The sequence below is a fragment of the Meleagris gallopavo genome, chromosome 3 (genome assembly GCF_000146605.3).
Source record: "Meleagris gallopavo isolate NT-WF06-2002-E0010 breed Aviagen turkey brand Nicholas breeding stock chromosome 3, Turkey_5.1, whole genome shotgun sequence".
In the NCBI taxonomy this organism is placed as follows: domain Eukaryota; kingdom Metazoa; phylum Chordata; class Aves; order Galliformes; family Phasianidae; genus Meleagris; species Meleagris gallopavo.
The window spans coordinates 70,935,335-70,953,759 of NC_015013.2; the positions used below are offsets into that span (position 1 = coordinate 70,935,335).

An 18,425-nucleotide genomic window follows, 5' to 3' on the forward strand; every position below is an offset into this window, starting at 1 on the left:
TTTTTTTTGCGTTGTCTTATGTCTAAAAATTTGTATCTTCATTACAAAAAGAAGTATCAAAGCTATCACAAAGTAGTATATCACATGAGCACAGTAAGCTTCCTGTACCGTATGGACACAGTTTTAAAACAATGAGAGCATTTAGTGTGATTTACATCCTCTAATCCAAGATTTTGTTTACAGCTGGGTAAACAGCAACATGAAATACTAAAAAGTGAAAAAAGGAATTTACTTCTATTTCTCCACTTCAACAACTACAAAGATACACAACCACAGCAAAGCCATAACTAAAAATTAGGGGAAAAAATCAAGATGATGTCATTAGGTTTCCTTTATTGCAGGGAAGTGGGAAAAAAAAAGAAAAGGAAAAAAAGCTGGCAAATAATAACGTGCTGTAACTTGCAAATTTACATTTCACGGGGAGGAAAAAGGCAGACTAATCAAACCCCACAACAGTAATAAATGACCTGCACATACAGTCCTTTCCATGCAGATAATTTCCAAAGGGTTATGCTTTTATTTATGAAAAATTCAAATGGTTATATAATGAAGTGAAGGTAATTCACTTTACTGTCAGAGTTGCAATTTACAGAGATGTCTGCTGTGGATATTCCTGTAAAGTCGTGAAGAACATTTTTTAAGGAACACTTATTTATATTTACACTCACCTTACACTTGGACTACTACTGAAATAAGTTAGTAATATTAAGTTCTAACGATCATACAAGTTACCTGTAGGAACGAGAAGATTTATGTGAAACTAACAAGGTGTAGAGGATGACAGGATTCCAGGAAGGTTGTACCAGTGATGTGTCGAGCCTGCAGCTGTCAATATCACTGAACTCAAGACTGTATTCATGGGAACTAGCAGACAGAGTATATAGAATAATCTCTACCAGAGTATTCTTTGTAAAGCTCACATTTGAATGTATTTTTACAAATATTCAGGGACCACACTAGGAGGGAAAATATATGAAGATAAGGAAGAACAAGAAAATAAGGTGCTATGAAGATGGAAACATACCTATGTTCAGATTCCCTAACATTTACATTTTTGAAAGCCAATCTCCTAAAGCAAGTCAGATGTGAAAACAGCGTGGAAATGACCTTAATTGACATGCACGTTGACCATAACATATTTCTAGTGACCTCTGTCAGCTGAAATGACTATTTGCAGGCACCCACCCCCATGCAGATAGATACCTTTACAGCTTTAAACAGAAGACATGGATGATTGCAAAGTTTTTTCAAAGCTCCTATACATATTAGGTGAGGACTATTTTCTAGCCTGCCTTGTAGACAGGAGGTAATAACACGAGAACTGAGTAGTTTTCGATACAATTCAAGCTGCAGTGCTGTTGGTTGGCAGAAGATAATGTTCTCCTTTTTTGGTGGAAGAAATTTGTCTATAACCTCCTGTGTTCTCCTAAGAACAAAGAGTCCAGTGAGGCGTGTGAGTTCTGCTGCTCTTTTTTCTCCTAAATCCTTTTCCTCCTAAAAGAATGAAACACAAAATTAATGCTCACCTTGCATTTCATCAAAATAATTTTCTATATTATTTTCATTAGGTAGTTAGTGAATATTTTAAATGCACAATATCACTTCCTGCATGGGAACGTAACGATCAGTTCCAAAATTAGTACCACTGCATTAGCTTAATTCTTGTTTGGTTTCTACAGTCTTAAACAAATGAAGATAATGTCCCCAAAGATACAGAAGGTTCAAATTATATTCCATAAATTTCTTGATTGATGTAATAAAATAATGCAGTATTGTGGAGAAATTAAGACATAACACAATAACCTCATATGGTAATTTACATGACAGTTTTGGAAATTCAAGATGCTGGATGCCTGATAAAGAGCAACCATAATCTCAATATACATGTTTTCCTCATCGCCCTTTGGAAAACAACCAAATTTATTCAAATAAGAAGCTGAAAAGCTTTTGCTCCCATTAATACTCCTGAAGTTCATCTATTCCACAGAAAGCAAATTTCCCATTCTTCTCTACTAATTTTCTTCCATAAGTGCATTTTTTTTTTTAAATAACATACCTTTGTTGCTGAAGGTTCTCTGGATCTGACAATGGGCTCCTCATATATTTTTCTGTATGTGGATAAAGAACCAAGTACCCCTGGATTTACAAATTCTATTAAAGCGTAAAATTCTTGCAAGTCATTTTGGATTGGAGTACCTGGAAAGAGAGAAAAATAATTCTGTATCTATAATAATGTATTAATAACAAATAATTCTGTTCTTGAAACTGACAGAAGTACAATTGTTGAATGCAGAGTTTAAAATTCATAATGCATCTTAAAAAGTTATTTTATTTCAATGGGAATTACTCAGAAAATTGAAGTAATCTAGAACTCCACTCTGATTAATAAACTACCATCTTCCTAACTGAATAACTGCATATCTAGTTGGTTTGACAAAAGGATTGATTCTAGAAGTTATTTACATATTTACAATATCCTGTCATATTTACAATATCCTCTTTCCTTTAGGCCAATTTGGTGCTTTTAGCATAGCTAAATACTAAAATTTATATTAAACTATAAATACTAACCAGTAAGGATAATTCTCCTCTCACAAGACAGACTAGTGAGGGCTGTAGTAGTCTTAATAGAGCTATTTTTCAGACGATGTCCTTCATCACAGATCAGGAGGTTAAATTCTATATCCTGAATTTGATCCAGAGATCGTAGCAGCATCTCATAGCTGATTATCATAACTGAATAAAGTGGAGAACTGATGAATTCTTCTACTTTATGGTCCTACAGGGATAAAGAAAAATACAACATACAACTGCGTTTTTCAAAATCACCCATCATACTACTTACAAATCTGGTGGCTGCAGAATCTTTTCCAGCATGACACAAAACATTGACTATCTCCTTCAAGAGCTGGATTCTTGACTGTGTCTTAATTTGCAAAGCAAAGAGGGGATCTGATACAGCAATTTTTTTTTTAGCTTTATCACCTCATTAACAGACAATTCATTACTCTTTGAGACCTTGAGATCCTCTGAGACACATTATCATCAAGGTGAGAAATTGTTACAGACTCCCTGGAATAACTTCCCAGTCCTGGTATTTAGGTAAACTAAACAACTACAATCAAGATAACAAACAGGCAATTGGCTGCCCACACATCCACTATGGGATCCTAAGCTGCAGCGTCCAGCAGAAAGTTACCACGATCTGCCAAATTAAAATTCCTCTTGTAATTTTGAATTGAACATGATATTCACTTTGTTAAAAGCCCTTAGCATTGATGGCTTGGTCAAAAGGAAAGCACATTGTTGGACTCAGAAAATTAAGCCTATAACTAACCCTAGGAAACATGACTATTCATTGGTAAATATACGCAATTCATCTCTGAACCACACATCACTGGTCAGAAAGCATCTCTGAGTCACTCCACCCTTAAGTGCCCTTCAAATCCCCTTTTTTTTTTTCAAAGGACATTCAGATTTCCTTTCCAAAACTCTTGCATAAAACAACCAGAACCAAATGTGACAAAGAGGAAAACTAAGAATAGTTATCCAGGTTAGAGCATTCAAGTCTGACCAGAACTGAATCTGTACAGTTCTAGAGCTTGGAGACAGAACTTTAAACAGAAACATATTAAGTTAACAAAGCACTGTAATGTGAAAGGGAGCTTCTTCCAAAAAAGGTTCCTAAAAGTGTCTACATTTATTTACAGATCGGTGAATGTAATAATAGGAGTGCACACCTGTCTGGTAATCACACATAAAAGTGGAAAATTCTCTTGTGGCCCATCCCTTGTCTTTCCATTGAGTTCGAGATACAAAAGCCCTGCACACTCCATCCTGTGTCCTAACAGTGTTCATGGCCTGTACATGCAACAGTCCCAGCTGACAAGCTGAAAAATCTCTTTGATCTTTAAAGCAAATCAAGCTAGAGCTTCAAAAGGTAGCATTATTTCCAAACAAGATCAGTGATAAAACATAAACAACTAAGTCTGGGGCCAGATAGCATAATACACTCAAAGAACAATACCACTTAGTTATCAGAGCCTTCAGAGCCTCCTATTTGTTGATTAAGATGAATCTATGGCCAAATCTGTCAAGTTAACCCCCAAAAGTACCTTGTGGTAGGCGAATCCCCACAGCATGCTCATGGAGAGGCCCTGCACGCAATGGAGGAAGCATGAAACAGTGCAGAGCAGATAACAAGGGTGTGGACAGATTTCCTCAAGGTTTTGAACTGAGCCACAGCATTAGTGCTGATTCCAGGTCTGCAAGACTGGAGATAAGTGCTAGCTTTCTGGCCAGTATTTTTACTGCCAGTCTTGAAATAGGAGAAGAGAATTTCCCTTGTCCTCCATTCCCAGCACAGGAACAGAAGAGCCCTGTAGGCATCATCCAGTGTTATCCCCACTCCATATTTGGGCTCCACAGTACAGTCCTCATGACAGAAGCAATGCCTCTCTGATCTTTTCTTGGAAAGCACCAGAAGATGAGCAGGGTCTGGGAATCTTTTGCTTTCTCACTCTTTCTGGGTATGAGCTGAGCCTATGGGCAGTGGGAACTGCCTGCAGCTGTTATTATGTACAGCAGTAAAAGACAGACTAAAAGTTAAAATAATTTTACAAGCCAATTTCAAATAATTAATTTATCCTCTTAACTAGCTCCAAGATACGTATGTATTATAGCCTCCATTTTCACAATTACCCAAAGTGACTTGACAGGTTTAAGACAGGAGCCTGGAGCTACACACAGAGCAATTGTCAGCCAGTATTAGAGCTCCATAATGTCCCAGACTTACCCCCAGAACAGACCCTGCGTTGCACTAGTCCAAATCCAGTGAAGTGTAAATTAAAAAATGCTGAATCATGAAGCAGTGTAAACCTCGAATTGATTCATTCTCCAGAATTTTCACTTAAAAACCTAAACAACCACTGTAGAAGTGATACTCTGCAAACAGATCATGGAGTTATTCTCTCAGTCACATCTCAAATGCTGATCATGTGGATTAATAAGACCTAAATGCAACCTTTGGGGGGAAGCCTTCATTTTAAAAGCAATGCCTTCTATCTGGCATCTGCATTTCAACGGAAGTAAATTGTAACCACACTTAAAAAGCAGATGATGTCCTGTTTTTTTGAAGAATTTACCACTGAAGGTTTAGGATCAGTCCTCAGTCCTTCAGTGTGAAAATGAGGAAAACATGCCTAACGCATTTTAAAAGTCTCCCACTTCTTTGAATGTATTCCTTGTAGGCAAGAATGGAAAAAAAACAACATTGAGACAAGCTCTTCCTTTTAAGTTATACTGAAGAAATAACAGTATGATAATTGCTGGTTTTCTGTAGAAGATAGACAGTAAATTATTTTAAAATACCTCATTATACTCCAGGCAAGTCATACTGCATCTTGCTTTAGCATGACAATGTATTCACTGCTATTTGGGAACAACAGTCTTAAAAGCTGCTGAGTGTCCTCAATCCAAACAGCTCCAATGAAATGAGTAAGAATATTAAAGTTATTTAAATTAAAAGTCGGATAAAAGCTACTGTCATTTTGGGTCACAGTAACTGTCAGCAAATCCAGATTTCTTTCCTCCCAACATTATCCAAAGAAAAAAAAAGAAAGAAAACATTCAATTATTTTTAATCATCTTTTCAGGTGATAATGTTACCCTATTATATTTTGTCTTCTATTCACTTTCCGTAGAAAATTCTGTATTTCTCTATCTCACCTATATTACATCGCAGTTCCTGACAAGTCGGTTTGCTTCATTTCCACATCTTGAAACAAGTTACTGAGAAAAACAAGTGATGCAAAGAGCACTTCTTACTGAAGTGAATGTGGATTGGCCCCAGTGGAAGATGAGTAGGTTCAATAATTTCAGGATTTTGACAATAATAAGAATGGAACTCAAATAATTACTTTTATAAAGTGTACATTCTACAAAAGAGTTTCATGAATAGTTTGAACACTTCCATCTCGTCTGAAATATTCATTCTTCCATATAGAATGTAAAGTGTCTCCACTTCCTCCCACTGGTACAATTTAATCAATAAGGACCAAGGAAAAATCGTAAAACCATAGAATCATTGGAAAAGACCTCTAAGATCATCCAGTCCAGCCATCCACCTACCACCAATACTGCCATCCACCTACCACCAATACTGCCATACTTCGGAACCATGTCCCAAAGTACTACATCTACCCTTTCCTTTAACACCTCCAGGGACAGGGACTCCACCACCTCCCCAAGCAGCTTGTTCCAACGCATCACTACTCTTTCTGAGAAGAAATTTTTCCTAATACCCAATCTGAACCTCCCCTGGCACAACCTGAGGCCATGACCTCTCATCCTATCTCTGTTACCTGGGATAAGAGGCTGACCCTCATCTCGCCTCAACTTCATGTCAGGCAGAGGGAAATGAGGTCTCCCCTGAGTCTCCTCTTCTTCAGACTGAACAATCCCAGCTCCCTTAGCTGCTCCCCGTAAGACCTGTGCTCCAGACCCCTCCCAGCTTCATGGCCCTTCTCAGGAACTTCCAGGTCGTCGATGCCTTTCTTGTGGTGAAGGGCCCAAAGCCGAACACAGTACTTTAGTTGCAGCCTCACCAGAGCTGAGTACAGGGGGACGATCACCTCCCTGCTTTTGCTGGCTTTACTACAGGAGACTAAATCATCCTTACAGAAACCCCACTCTTACCAGTGTCAGTAAAAGGAATAACTTCCCGAGATAACCAGAAACATCTGAGATAAAGATTAGACAGTTTTCAGTAAAGAGTAACAGTAACTACCAGAGAAACACAGTACAAGTCAGTCCAGCTAGAAGCTGTGTTACATAAAGCAAGGAAGGCGTGCACTTCAATGTACAACAGAAAGTTCTTCCTTAAACTAGAGGGACAAGGAAGAGAATGTTTCCTTTTACATCTGCAAAGGTGAACCATGAGATTTATGCTACATAGGCAGGTGATCTTCAGCTTCTGACAGCTAAATGCACATGCGGCTCTGAAGGAGAAATGAAGCATTCCAAATAAATTTTAATAGTGAATTACTAGTTCAGGTCTCTGCTTAAAAAAAGAAAAAATAAATAAAAAAAATCACAAGTCCTATATTCTGAGCCAGATAGGACCTAATCCCTTCTAGGAAATAAATCTTACCTGATCAACTGTAAAGACTTTGATCCTTTCGCTTCCCAACCATTTCTGAAATTCTTTTTTCCAGTTTTTTACCAGACTCCCAGGGGTGACAATTAGTGCTCGCTTCAGTACAGGTTTACATCCATAGACCCCTTGACGGAGAAGAGTCCAGACAAGTGAAATGCACTGCAATGTTTTTCCTAAGCCCATTTCATCAGCAAGGATAGCTCCAAATCTGCCACTAACTCTGTAAGACATAAGAAGCTATGGTAACATTTTAAAAGACGTATCTCTAATTACTCACAACCGGTTTAGGGAATTGTTTCTCATGGTCATTTTGTTTACTATAAAGAATCTACTTATACTTACTATATGCTTATATGGTTATTACAGTCAATAAGGACCAGAAGTCCTTAGAGTGAAATTCCTCATTTTCTAGATTAATGCACTAGCCCTCCAAAACCAAATAGCTTAAATCTCCTTCTAGAATTTAAAATATAACATAACAATAGTTTTAACACTTGTATATACCTTCTCTTACTTTCACTGTACATACTTCTTCAGCTTCTCTATTCCAAAGGGCTAAACTATAGATTATACAATTATAAATTCAATGAATTATAAACCCCAGAAAGTGGTGTGATTTAGCATGAGTCAGATGTGTTTAGAAGATGTGGTATTTTCAACAGAACTGACAGGCCTTTTGCTGTACTAGCATCTCATCACATCTGGCAAAGTCACAGCAAACACAATGCTACACAGAGGTCAGAAAAAAGCCTGTGCAACTTTTACTGAAGAAAGATAACTAATATTTATTAACTGATCAATTTTTCAAATGCTCCCCTTCGAATTGTCTAATTTTTAAGATGGAACATGAAAATATTATAGGCATTGAAAGCCAAAAGGAGAATTATGTTCTTACCTCATTCCCATTACACATTCATATAGAAATACAATTCCTTCTCTCTGATGTGGTCGGAGATTATTTGCAATGTAAGGATCCACCACTACATCCACCACGGGTAAACCAGCCTTGTTGAACATGCACTGATGACTTGCATTTGGTCTTGGCATAACTAGAGAATCTTGAAGTACAAAACATATGCAAATATTGCACTAAACTTCTCTCAGTCTGTTAGCAGTCTGGTATTATTCCTCTAACTCAGCTACAGCAAAAAATCAATAATGTGATGATTGCTAAAAAAAATTGATTAACATAGTGACCTTTTTCAGACAGAAAATGCATTTACCAACAAAGTTTCTAGATAGCCTCCAAAATAAAAATCCCTTTACAGAGGTGTCCAAAATAGTTTGCACTTTCCTCAAATGTAATTGTGACAAAGTGAGCACTTTGAGCATTATTTCAGGAGATGAAACTGCCTACCTAATAAATGCAGCATGAAGACTTTGAATACACAGAGTTAAATCAGAAGAAGGTCTCAAGGGCTTCTAAAAAGGAAAGTTTAAGAAAACAATGACCAACAGAAAGACTAGAGTCTACATTTCAAGGGGATATTCTTGTAGCCCATATTTCTGTAGCCCAAAAAGACTATTTTGTCTGAGAAACAGAGAGAGATAAGACGATTTGCCAAAATAAAGAGGAAGAATGAAAGTGAGCTGACAAAGGCTGCCACAGTGCATAAACACAAGAAGTTGACAGGTTTGAGTCATACAGAGGCAAACAGAGCATGAAGCTATATCCTTTGGCTACTTCTGAATAACAGTTTTGCTTGCCATAATTTGTTTACAGACTCTGATGGCATTACTTTGCTAGATGATGTCCATACACAGTTGCTGATATTGATGCTGCAAAACCTCACTGACAAGCTGTATTGTCAGAAGACAGAATGAGAAAGCAATTTACAGCTTCTAATATTTTTATGTTGCTAGAGTAGAACTATATTGATAATTTATTCATGGGAATAGATCTGTTGAAGACTTGAATCACTCAGAGGGATTTTGTTTCCTACTGAAAAAAGGCAGAGTTCTGATGGATTACATCAAATTGCATCTGGATATATATAAAAGTCCAAGGTGATGAAAATATCTGTCAAAATTTTGCTGCCTCAAAGACAGGAAAGAAAGAAGATTTAGATGAGTTATGGACTAAATCTTAGAAATCATACACGAAAGACATGATGTTATGTCTTTGTCAGTGTAGTCTGTTCTGTTGAGCACATAGATAAACAGCATTCTATTTTGAGGAAGCTGCTTTTTAATCAAGTATTTTCATTGACATCAACATGAAAACTTCTGAATGCTCCCATTACAAAGTCCTAGTCTAGGAAAATACCTCCAGTATTTCTGAAAGAGATTATGCACCAAGACATTACATAAATGATATGATTCTCCAAGTTTGAGCATCACTAACGTGTGAGTTCAACCTACTCATGTCTTGAGAGTTCTCTGTATCAGGCAGTATGGGGAAATCTCACAGGAGCTGTTCAAATTCACCAGAAGTAACAGAAAGCAAACTACTAGAATAAAAGTTTTCGATGGAGTACTGGATAAACAAAGAAGTTCATTTGAGTATAGAATATGTCAGCTCTTTGTTAGATTTTAGGTTAGAAAGCTAATGCAGAATTGTCACGAAAATGCAGGAAGATGCCTCATTAGACCCAACATAACCAAGATGAATTCAAACTAGAAGACAGTGCTAATGAGTTTGCTCTTACCCAAGTGCCAATGATATCACCAATTACCATATAATCAAGATATTATTTTTTATTTACATATTTGCTAAGTAGCAGTTTTGTCAAGATTCGAGGTAAAAAGCTGGACAGAGGTAAAACTATATTAAGAATGTAGAACAATTTTTTTAAATAACATTTCTTTAAAATCATCTTTGTCTTTCATCTGAAAGATAAAGCCATCAGCAGAATATGCAAGGCCTGCTCTGAAAGTAATGCCTCCTATTTTATTATGTTGCCCCCCAATGTCAGAAGCAGATGTTTGTGGTATGGCAGCAGAGATTGAAACTTCCCACCAATATTCCATCACATCTTGTTGCCATGCAAGAGATGGCAGCAGAGGGGCAGTCTGACAAAAGAGCATCTGACACTGACGTGCGCATGAAGCAAAGATGTGCACCTGAACTCCCCTATGCAGAAAAAATTGCCCCCACAGACCTTCACTGACACTTGTTGAACATTTGTGGAGACCAAACAGTAGGTGTTGGCACAGTGAGGTGGTGAGTGGTACATTTGAACAGTGACAACAGCAACGTGAAAAACAAGTCATGTTCTGGATAGCCATACAGATATTTATGAGTGTGGCACGCAGGCTATGATTCATTGCTGGCAAAAATGCATGGCTAATGGTGGTGACTCCACTGAAAAATAGTATTTTGTAGCTCATAATTTGCTCTGTCTAATAGTGTTATGTTTTTCGTATCTGTTGTAGTTTCCACGGAAATAAATAGGAGGCATTACTTTCAGAGTAACCTACGTAATTTAAGAATTCTCATGATTCTTCAGTACAGGGCAGTTCTGGCATGACAAAACTTTTATTCCAAAACATATCTGGTCAAGTTTGGTGTAGTAAAGTTACATTCACTGGCTGTTAAGGATCAAGCACCATCAGGAGCAGTTATCTGCATTTGGCTTAACTGCTCTATTACTGACCCCGCTGGGAAGCTGGAACTCATCTAGAACTTCTAGTGTACGTCAGATTGTTTCTCTGAATGACATACACATTTTTCTTGGCAGAACTCTCAGAAACCACTTCTACAGAAGAAACCACTCAGAAACCACTTGCATCTACAGCCATCTGTAACATCTGTGAGCAAAAGTGATGCACTGCAGAGCATTCTACTTGTTAGAAACACACGATAAAATCCTAACATTTTGTTGACAGAAAAACCACTACTGTATTTCAGAAATACTTCAGTAACACGTTAAGGAAAATTTTGGTTACACACTCAACTTTCCTGAGAGCCAAAGGGTGCTTAAATAAGCTTAAAACTTTGAACCTTACTTGCATCATTTGGATTGTGACGAGGTTTGCGGCTCTGAGAATTGAGGAGAATATTCTCTTTAGTACTGGGTCGGCAGGCACTTTTGATTGGCTTACAGAATTGTTTCACGGTAGTTTGAGGTAAAGCAGTTGGGACTGTGTCATGAGTCGCTATTCCAGTCTGAAAACACCTGCCACTGCTGAAGTCATCTGCTGAAATTACACCCATCACTTCAATTTCTTTTCCTCCAATCATCAGTGTTTGACCTTCCTCAAGACTGTCTAACTCTTTAGATTTATATCCAGTACCTAAAAAAAGATCAAAATTTAGGAATTAGGACAACACAGCAAATACTACTTCCTTAACATCAGTATTTATCTGCATGAAGGATAAATAAAACTGTCAACAGGTCTATCTTCATGCAAGATCATTTGAATTCCAGTCTGAAAAACCTAGTTCTAAGTCAGGATGGGCTTTAAAGGTAGAGGTGAACTTAAGGAAGACAAAAAGTGAATCCACAAATCTCAAATGTTTATGCAGCTGCCTGAAATAATTATTTCCATAACACACAGTAAATCAAAAGAGAGGGCTTCCTAGATTCTTAGTAATATACTATTAAGAATTTAGGACACTTGCAGAGAAGAAGAGCAAGAAGTTCTGCTGTCTAGCCTCAAAAACAAGCTAAGTCAATGCTGTTTTCAGGTTTCCATATTCCTTCTTAAATCCTGCCCTGGTATGCCTAAGTAAAAAATAAACCAAAAGCTTCCTTTTACTCCTTTTTTCAATTTAAAAATAGTAATTCCGGGTGCTCATTCACATTCACTGTAAAACTGCTAGTGTTAAATGCAATTTTGGAGGTAAAAACCACTACCCCTCACTCAGAGTGCCTGTAGAATAATCGAAGAAATTTTAAAATTACACTGCTTAAATTGGTGAATTTATGTTTTACTTAGAATCCATGAACATAGAAAGCAGATCAGCACCAGTGACATTGGTACCGCTGTGCTCCCTGACACAAATAAACACAAAAAAACTTTAGCATTGGGAATCAGAATATTTGTTTTCCTATTGTATTTTCTGGTAATTCAAGAAGACACAACAACAGGGTGGTGGTTGATGCATTCCAGGCATTGCTCTCTTTCTCTCTGCCTTTTTCAAACCCAAGCAACTCTGTACATACATCGCTTCGCTATGGCAGAATTTGAATTAACTTCTAAGTCACTGATTTAAAACTGCATGGTCCTAACAAGGCTCACAATGTCATGATTGTAATTAAAAGAGCAAAGGAGCCAAGTCAGCCCCAAAATTAATCAAATTATATTTTGTAGCAACACCGTCCAATCCAAATTCCTTACTAAATATGTTTGGCTTAGTTAGCAATGTTAATTCTTGCTTTTCTTTCAGTAAAAAATACTACCTCAAATTGATTGCAGCCTACAGTTTGCAAGTCTTATTTTTAACTCTGATAACAACCCAAACTGTGTCTTACAGAAGCAGCTGCTGCTAAAACTGCAAGATTAAAAATTGCTACACAGTTGACTGTGGCTGGAAAATGTTGCAGTTGTTCGTCTTTCTGACAAAGATAATAATTCTAGCTGCTTGATTGGATGAAAAGTACAGATCCAACCTCAGACATTCCCAGTTCCCATACAACTGGCTGGAGCATCTACAAGAAACTTACTTGTCTACCTTTTTAATTCTCACATCTTCTCCAATGCAGTACAAGAGCAACCAAAATCAACTCCTGCCTCATTTAGCATCTCTGCTGAATTAGTACAGCCCCATTTCCAGATCCTCTCCTTGGACTACCATTTGGTGCTTCTGTGAAGAATGTTACACAGCCTGCTCCAGACTCCCCCATGCATCTGCTTTATACGTAAGAAACAAAAAGCTTTCCTTCCATCTCCCTCACTGCAAAAAAAAACCTAATCTTTTCTCATCCTGTGTTCAACTTCAGTACTGAGAACTCTAAAATATCTAAAAAGCTTTTCTCTGTTATTCAAAGCATATTAATTTTAAACCAGTTGTTCATTTACACACACATGCAAATGTACAGTACCTCTGCCAATGTCTTTGCCTTCCATGTCTTTCAACATGACTGACTTTCCTTTTGTAATAAGAATAGCATCGCCTTCCCACTTCTTGTGCTTCTTCTTTGATGCCTTACACCACATAACACTGAAATACTTTGTGAGGCAGTCAGGTTCTTCCTGCGCTGCTGCTTCCTTTGCCATCCCTGATGTTGGCAAATACACTGCATCTAAAAGGGAAATAAAACAACAAAGGATATCTCAAGTTCTCTTGATGAAGCGTATATTAATTTCCATTTCAAACAAATGCATTTCATCTTACATAAACCAAGTGGCATGCTTCCTCTCCTGGGCTGTTTATGTTAAGTGTGGACTGAGACAGAATAGCACGTAAGGACTCATTCTGAAATAAGAACCATTAAATTGGTTTTGGAAAGTATGTGCTTTCTGGAAAAGGACATTTCCTGGTGTGTTACTCAGAGTGATCCTGATTTGTCAGAACGGATGATAACCGTGTAAAAAGAATAAAAGGAAAGGCTGGAAAAAAAAAAAGGGAAACAAGAATGGGAGAAAATGACCGGTCCTGATGAAGTGGTGCTGAGCAACATTCTGGAAACAAGGGCAGGAATACAAGGTTCATGACAGGAAATAAAGGAGACCAGTACACAGGTCTGAAGGTGAAGTCATTAGTACTAAGATGCAGAATAGCTATAACTCTAATAATGCAAGAGATTACTTCAACTGCTTTCTTCATTCTCTTTAAATATAAGTGATTGTGTAAGTGTTGAAACAGGCCATCTCCTGAGCATGCAGCAACCCAAACGCTGTTACCGTGCTCAGGCTGACCTTGATTTGCCCAGCAGTTAACTCATTCTAAGCAACACAAATATAAAAGCTAATACAAAATGTTTAGCTTAATGAGGTTAAGAAATTATAATAGAACGGACAGCAGTTGATCACAATATCGATTAAGAATAAATGCATGCTTCAAGAGTTAGCTATCTAACATGAGCCGAGTAATGGCAGATAAGTCCTCAGCATTATCTAAAGGAATATCTGTAGCATTCCTTTTCAGCACATGCACAGCTTCAAAGAGAGAATCAGACTAATTTTCATTAAAATACCCTTGCATGCTGGTTAAAGGCTTAAATCGGTTTGCTCCTTTGATTCCATCTGGGATTGAACACTACAGAAATCTGTTACGAAAAAGAGCTTATGCCACAGACTAACCTTTCCACAGTTTCCAAGTGTGCTGGTGTTTAAAGGAAAGACAGCAAGAGCAGAGGTTTGCTTACAATAAAGATGAGGCAACTTAATAGTAACGAGGCAAATTCGCAACAAATAGAGGCAACGACATAACTTAAACAACAAGCCTACATCTTCTTAAAAGTGAGAAATACTAGCATGTTACATGCCTAAATGAGTGTGCAATTTTTGATATTTTAAAAGTGCTATCTAAATGAAAAATTGTTTTTCAGGGCATTAGCCAGTGTCTGTGGTATCTCTTGTGACAGGTGCCCCACCTCCAAGGGGTAACAGAGCAGCAACTGGGTACAGGCACAGCAGGCAGGGATTCACTTAGATGGAACCTGGGAAATGAGCCAGAGAGCAAGAACAAATCCTTGCAGTTTTGCAAAAAGGTGTAAGGGTTTTACTGGATCTTCAGCAATCACAAGAAATACGATTTGGAGGAGCAGTGGATAGAGAGGGAGAAAGAGGAAACTCGTACTGTGCTAAAAATAAAAGATATTTGATTCTGCTTTAAGTTTCCATACATCAATTGATTCAACAAAAGAAATGCAAGATGGTTTTCTCTTTGTTTTTCGAACCAGTTCTCGTATTTTAATCAGCAATTGCTATTCCTTTCATCATTTAAAGATTTTATATAAGTTACTGTAAGAATGAAGGAGATTTTATTGCAGAACTTTCTTCTCTTTTGAGGAATGCTCATCCACAACCAGAAGTGACCTCCTGGTCTCCTCCATTGACTTCCCACATGAGTTTGGTGGCCCCTAAGATCTGTTCTATGGTCACTGCTCTTTTACTCAGGGAGTCCTCTTTGTTTTTATATGAATCACCAATAAATTAACTTTCAGGTTGATAACAATTCCTCAAAGTCTTCTTAGCCCCACTTCAGGTGAAAATAATAACAGAAGAATAATTTAAAAATAGTATTGGAAACTGCTAGCATTTTGTAGCTGATTTTTGGAGAGAAGGATTTAAGGTTTTCTAAAGCAAATTGCCCTCAGTGAGCAGCAAACTGGGGGCCCGTATTCCACATAATACTACCATGTTCCTATTGAAAAACTGAAAACGAACAGAATGTGATGCTCAGGTTTCTTCCCTCAATTTGTCTTTAACTTACTGTAATTTCTGTTTATAACAATACCCAATAATGATTTGTTTCAGTCAGGACACATAATGCATTCTCCTTTTACCTATAACTACACTAGAGTTTCAGATAACAGTGTTAAGGTCTTTTTCTTTCTCTGTAGCCAAAACCTTGCTGCCTGCTGATGGTAGGCACCACCTTAGAGCTGGTTTTGCTGAGATCCTGACTGCAGGTTTCAGTTCTGCACTGCACTGTTAATCAGTTGGGACTGAGAATAATAAATAACAGGAACTCTGTGTACACCAGACTAAGAGGAAGATCAGGAAATCATGCCCTCCCAAATGGCTAACTGCCTCCTAGGGAGTGCAAGAAAATGCAGCAAGTGACAAATCTGTCCTCCCACAGTGAAGGGCTTGGGAATCTTAAAACCTTGGGTGATAAAGCTTTAAAATCTTCCACAAACAAGAACACACCTGGCTGGAAAGCAAGGGATTAAGTTTCAAGATATAAACTATTGCTTACTCGATACGAGAAACAGCTTCAGCCACCTTCAAGGAGGTGATGATTTACAGAAAACGGGACAGGATCCAGGAAAGGGGATTGGGGGAGCGTTCCAATGGCAAACCAGCTTAACCAGTTTCTATAGAGCAGGAATTGAAGAAAACCTATCGATGAAATGTGCTGGGTTACTCTCAGTGCGCTGAGAAAACTCCATTATCAAACACCACAAAATGTAAATCAGTGTGCATTTTGAGGAGCCTTTGCAGTGGGGCTGGCAGCCGTGTAACTGTGCATTATAAGGAGCTTGGCATGCTCCAGTGAGCAGCACACCAGACCCTCAGCCCGAGGTGTGGTTTAATGGATGGCTTAACCCCGTCTAACTGCAGGCTGCTGCCAAAACCCGTGAGCGTCCTCCTCCTCCCTGCTCCCACACTGCTGCTTGTCCAGCAGCTTAGCAGCTGAGCAGCCAGGGCACATGGATCGATGAATCACATGAGCAACCAAAGTCAATACAAGGAGAGGGAAATGTGGTTCTCAACAAGGAAACGGTCTCTTTCCTTGCAGCTGCCACTGTTAAGCTGAAGTGGTTTTGGAACCATGGGATCTGTCAAGTTGCTTATCAGTTCTGCACCTGGACTTTCACACTGTGACTGAGCCTCTTAAACAAAAACACATTGTCAAAATGCAAAAACTGTAGCTTAAAGAAAACAACGTTGGTTCAAGTTGTGTTTTGCGGTACAAAAGAATAAATTATTTAAAAAAAGTAAAAGAGAGAGAAAGAAAGGGGTAGGCAGAGCCAAAAATCTGGACTGAGATAAAAGGAGATTTAGCCTCTGAATCACAGCTGAAACTCAATGACAGTGTCTACGCGTAGTCTCTGCAGCCACCTCAGCATACGTGTCATCCACCTGCACTGCAGATCCAACATAGGCCCTGTCTTCTGAGCAGAGGTGTTTTACAAACCGAGAGAGCAGAAGTTAAGTATCTTGTTCTATATCAAATATCTGTGTTAAACACTTCTAAGATATCCCAGGAATGTTTAAAGAAATATTAGCAAGAGATAGCATCATCGTTCATTTGCAAAGCAATTTCAGTCTAATGATAACTTTAAGCTAACATGTAAATGCATATTACTGTGCCTTGGAGATAGAAAAATACGTCGTAAGTCTTCTCACAGAGCTTCTACCAGACATTTTATGAGGGGTGCAGCCATGAAGATTTGAGCAGACTTGCCCTTTAATCATCGGAATCAATGGGATCACATCTGAGTTGCTTGATTACAATCCAGTGCTTCATGCCCCTATTTTAAACACAAAATGTATAACACAAAATTTGTCCTGCAAACATCAACACTGCTGCCAAAATGAAGCCACCACTGCCAGAGAAGCCCATATTGCTATCAGTATTTAAGTTCTGTGGATGAGCTGTGGGGATTGAAATCCTAACAGAGAAAAGCCTAATTTTAATAATTTCATCAGCACCAAAGAATGTAGGACGTTTCTTGACATGAGACTTTTTAAGATTTTGTTTGTTTGTTTTAAAAGCTAAAGCATAGACAGTTTATTTTTTGCTATTTTTATCTATTCCATAGAACTTGTGAACATAGAATGAGCTTGTTGAATGTGAAAATTAACTCACCTAAGGAATGTTATTGAAAACAGGAATATTTTCTTTAAAAAACACATCATTGTTTTACATCCAAACTTATTTTTAAACAAAAATACAAATGCTCAAACACTGACCATAAAATACTGTTTTATGAGAACAGAAACCAGAGACGAATGCAATTTTAGTCAGAACAAATATTATTCCTTGTAGAATTTCTATTAACTCAATGCTCTGGAGAAGAATCTAGAAATCAGGGGAGAAGGCAATGCTTCTTTTTTGCTTTTGGCCAGGGCGAAACTTTTTCCATCCCTGAGAGCTAAAAGCTTTTGGAAATAAACGCAGTTTGCACATTTTGTGCAACTTAATTTCCTGAGGATTACACAGTGGACATGCTCTAACTGAGGCCGAGAATAACTTTCTCTGTAGTCACAGCTCTCACTGCTTGGACCAAAGCTGGGTCTCTTCCAAACACGCCAGCAGGGAATTTGTTCTTCTCAATCAGAGACATCTCTCCCTTCCTGAGACAGAACAGGAAAACATGGCAGCAGGGATAATGAGCAGATACATGGAAGTGCTCCTTGGAGAAGAAGCCTGAAAAGAAAGTCTGCTACCAGAAAGGAAAGCTTATTGCACCTCGTCTCTGTCCTTCAAAATTCACGGTTCAGTAAAAACACATGGCTTGCTGGAAGCCACCAAGGGAAATCAAGAAAAGACCTAGCAGGAGGAGATGAGAACAGGAGCTGATTAGGCGTTGTCAGGGAAAATAAAGGAAAAAGTTACAGTGGAGAAAACAGCCGAGGACAACAGAGTATTGCAACATAAGAGATGGCAAGCAGGTGAGGCCTGAGTTGAAATGGTAATACAAAGATG

General features: G+C 38.1%; 1 protein-coding gene across 4 annotated transcripts in view; it reads right to left on the bottom strand.

Annotated features, from left to right (window-relative positions):
- Window positions 1-18,425, bottom strand: part of RAD54B (RAD54 homolog B) — a 61,646-nt gene that overhangs the window by 9,060 nt on the left and 34,161 nt on the right. For all 4 annotated transcript variants that reach the window (XM_010709135.3, XM_003205181.3, XM_010709136.2 and 1 more), the window contains exons 4-10: window positions 13,144-13,344; window positions 11,105-11,392; window positions 8,052-8,214; window positions 7,151-7,376; window positions 2,572-2,779; window positions 2,057-2,196; window positions 1,204-1,494 (exon numbers count right to left, since the gene is read on the bottom strand). In XM_010709135.3, coding sequence (XP_010707437.1) covers window positions 1,204-1,494; window positions 2,057-2,196; window positions 2,572-2,779; window positions 7,151-7,376; window positions 8,052-8,214; window positions 11,105-11,392; window positions 13,144-13,344 — 1,517 coding nt within the window. The remainder of the gene's footprint in view (window positions 1-1,203; window positions 1,495-2,056; window positions 2,197-2,571; window positions 2,780-7,150; window positions 7,377-8,051; window positions 8,215-11,104; window positions 11,393-13,143; window positions 13,345-18,425) is intronic.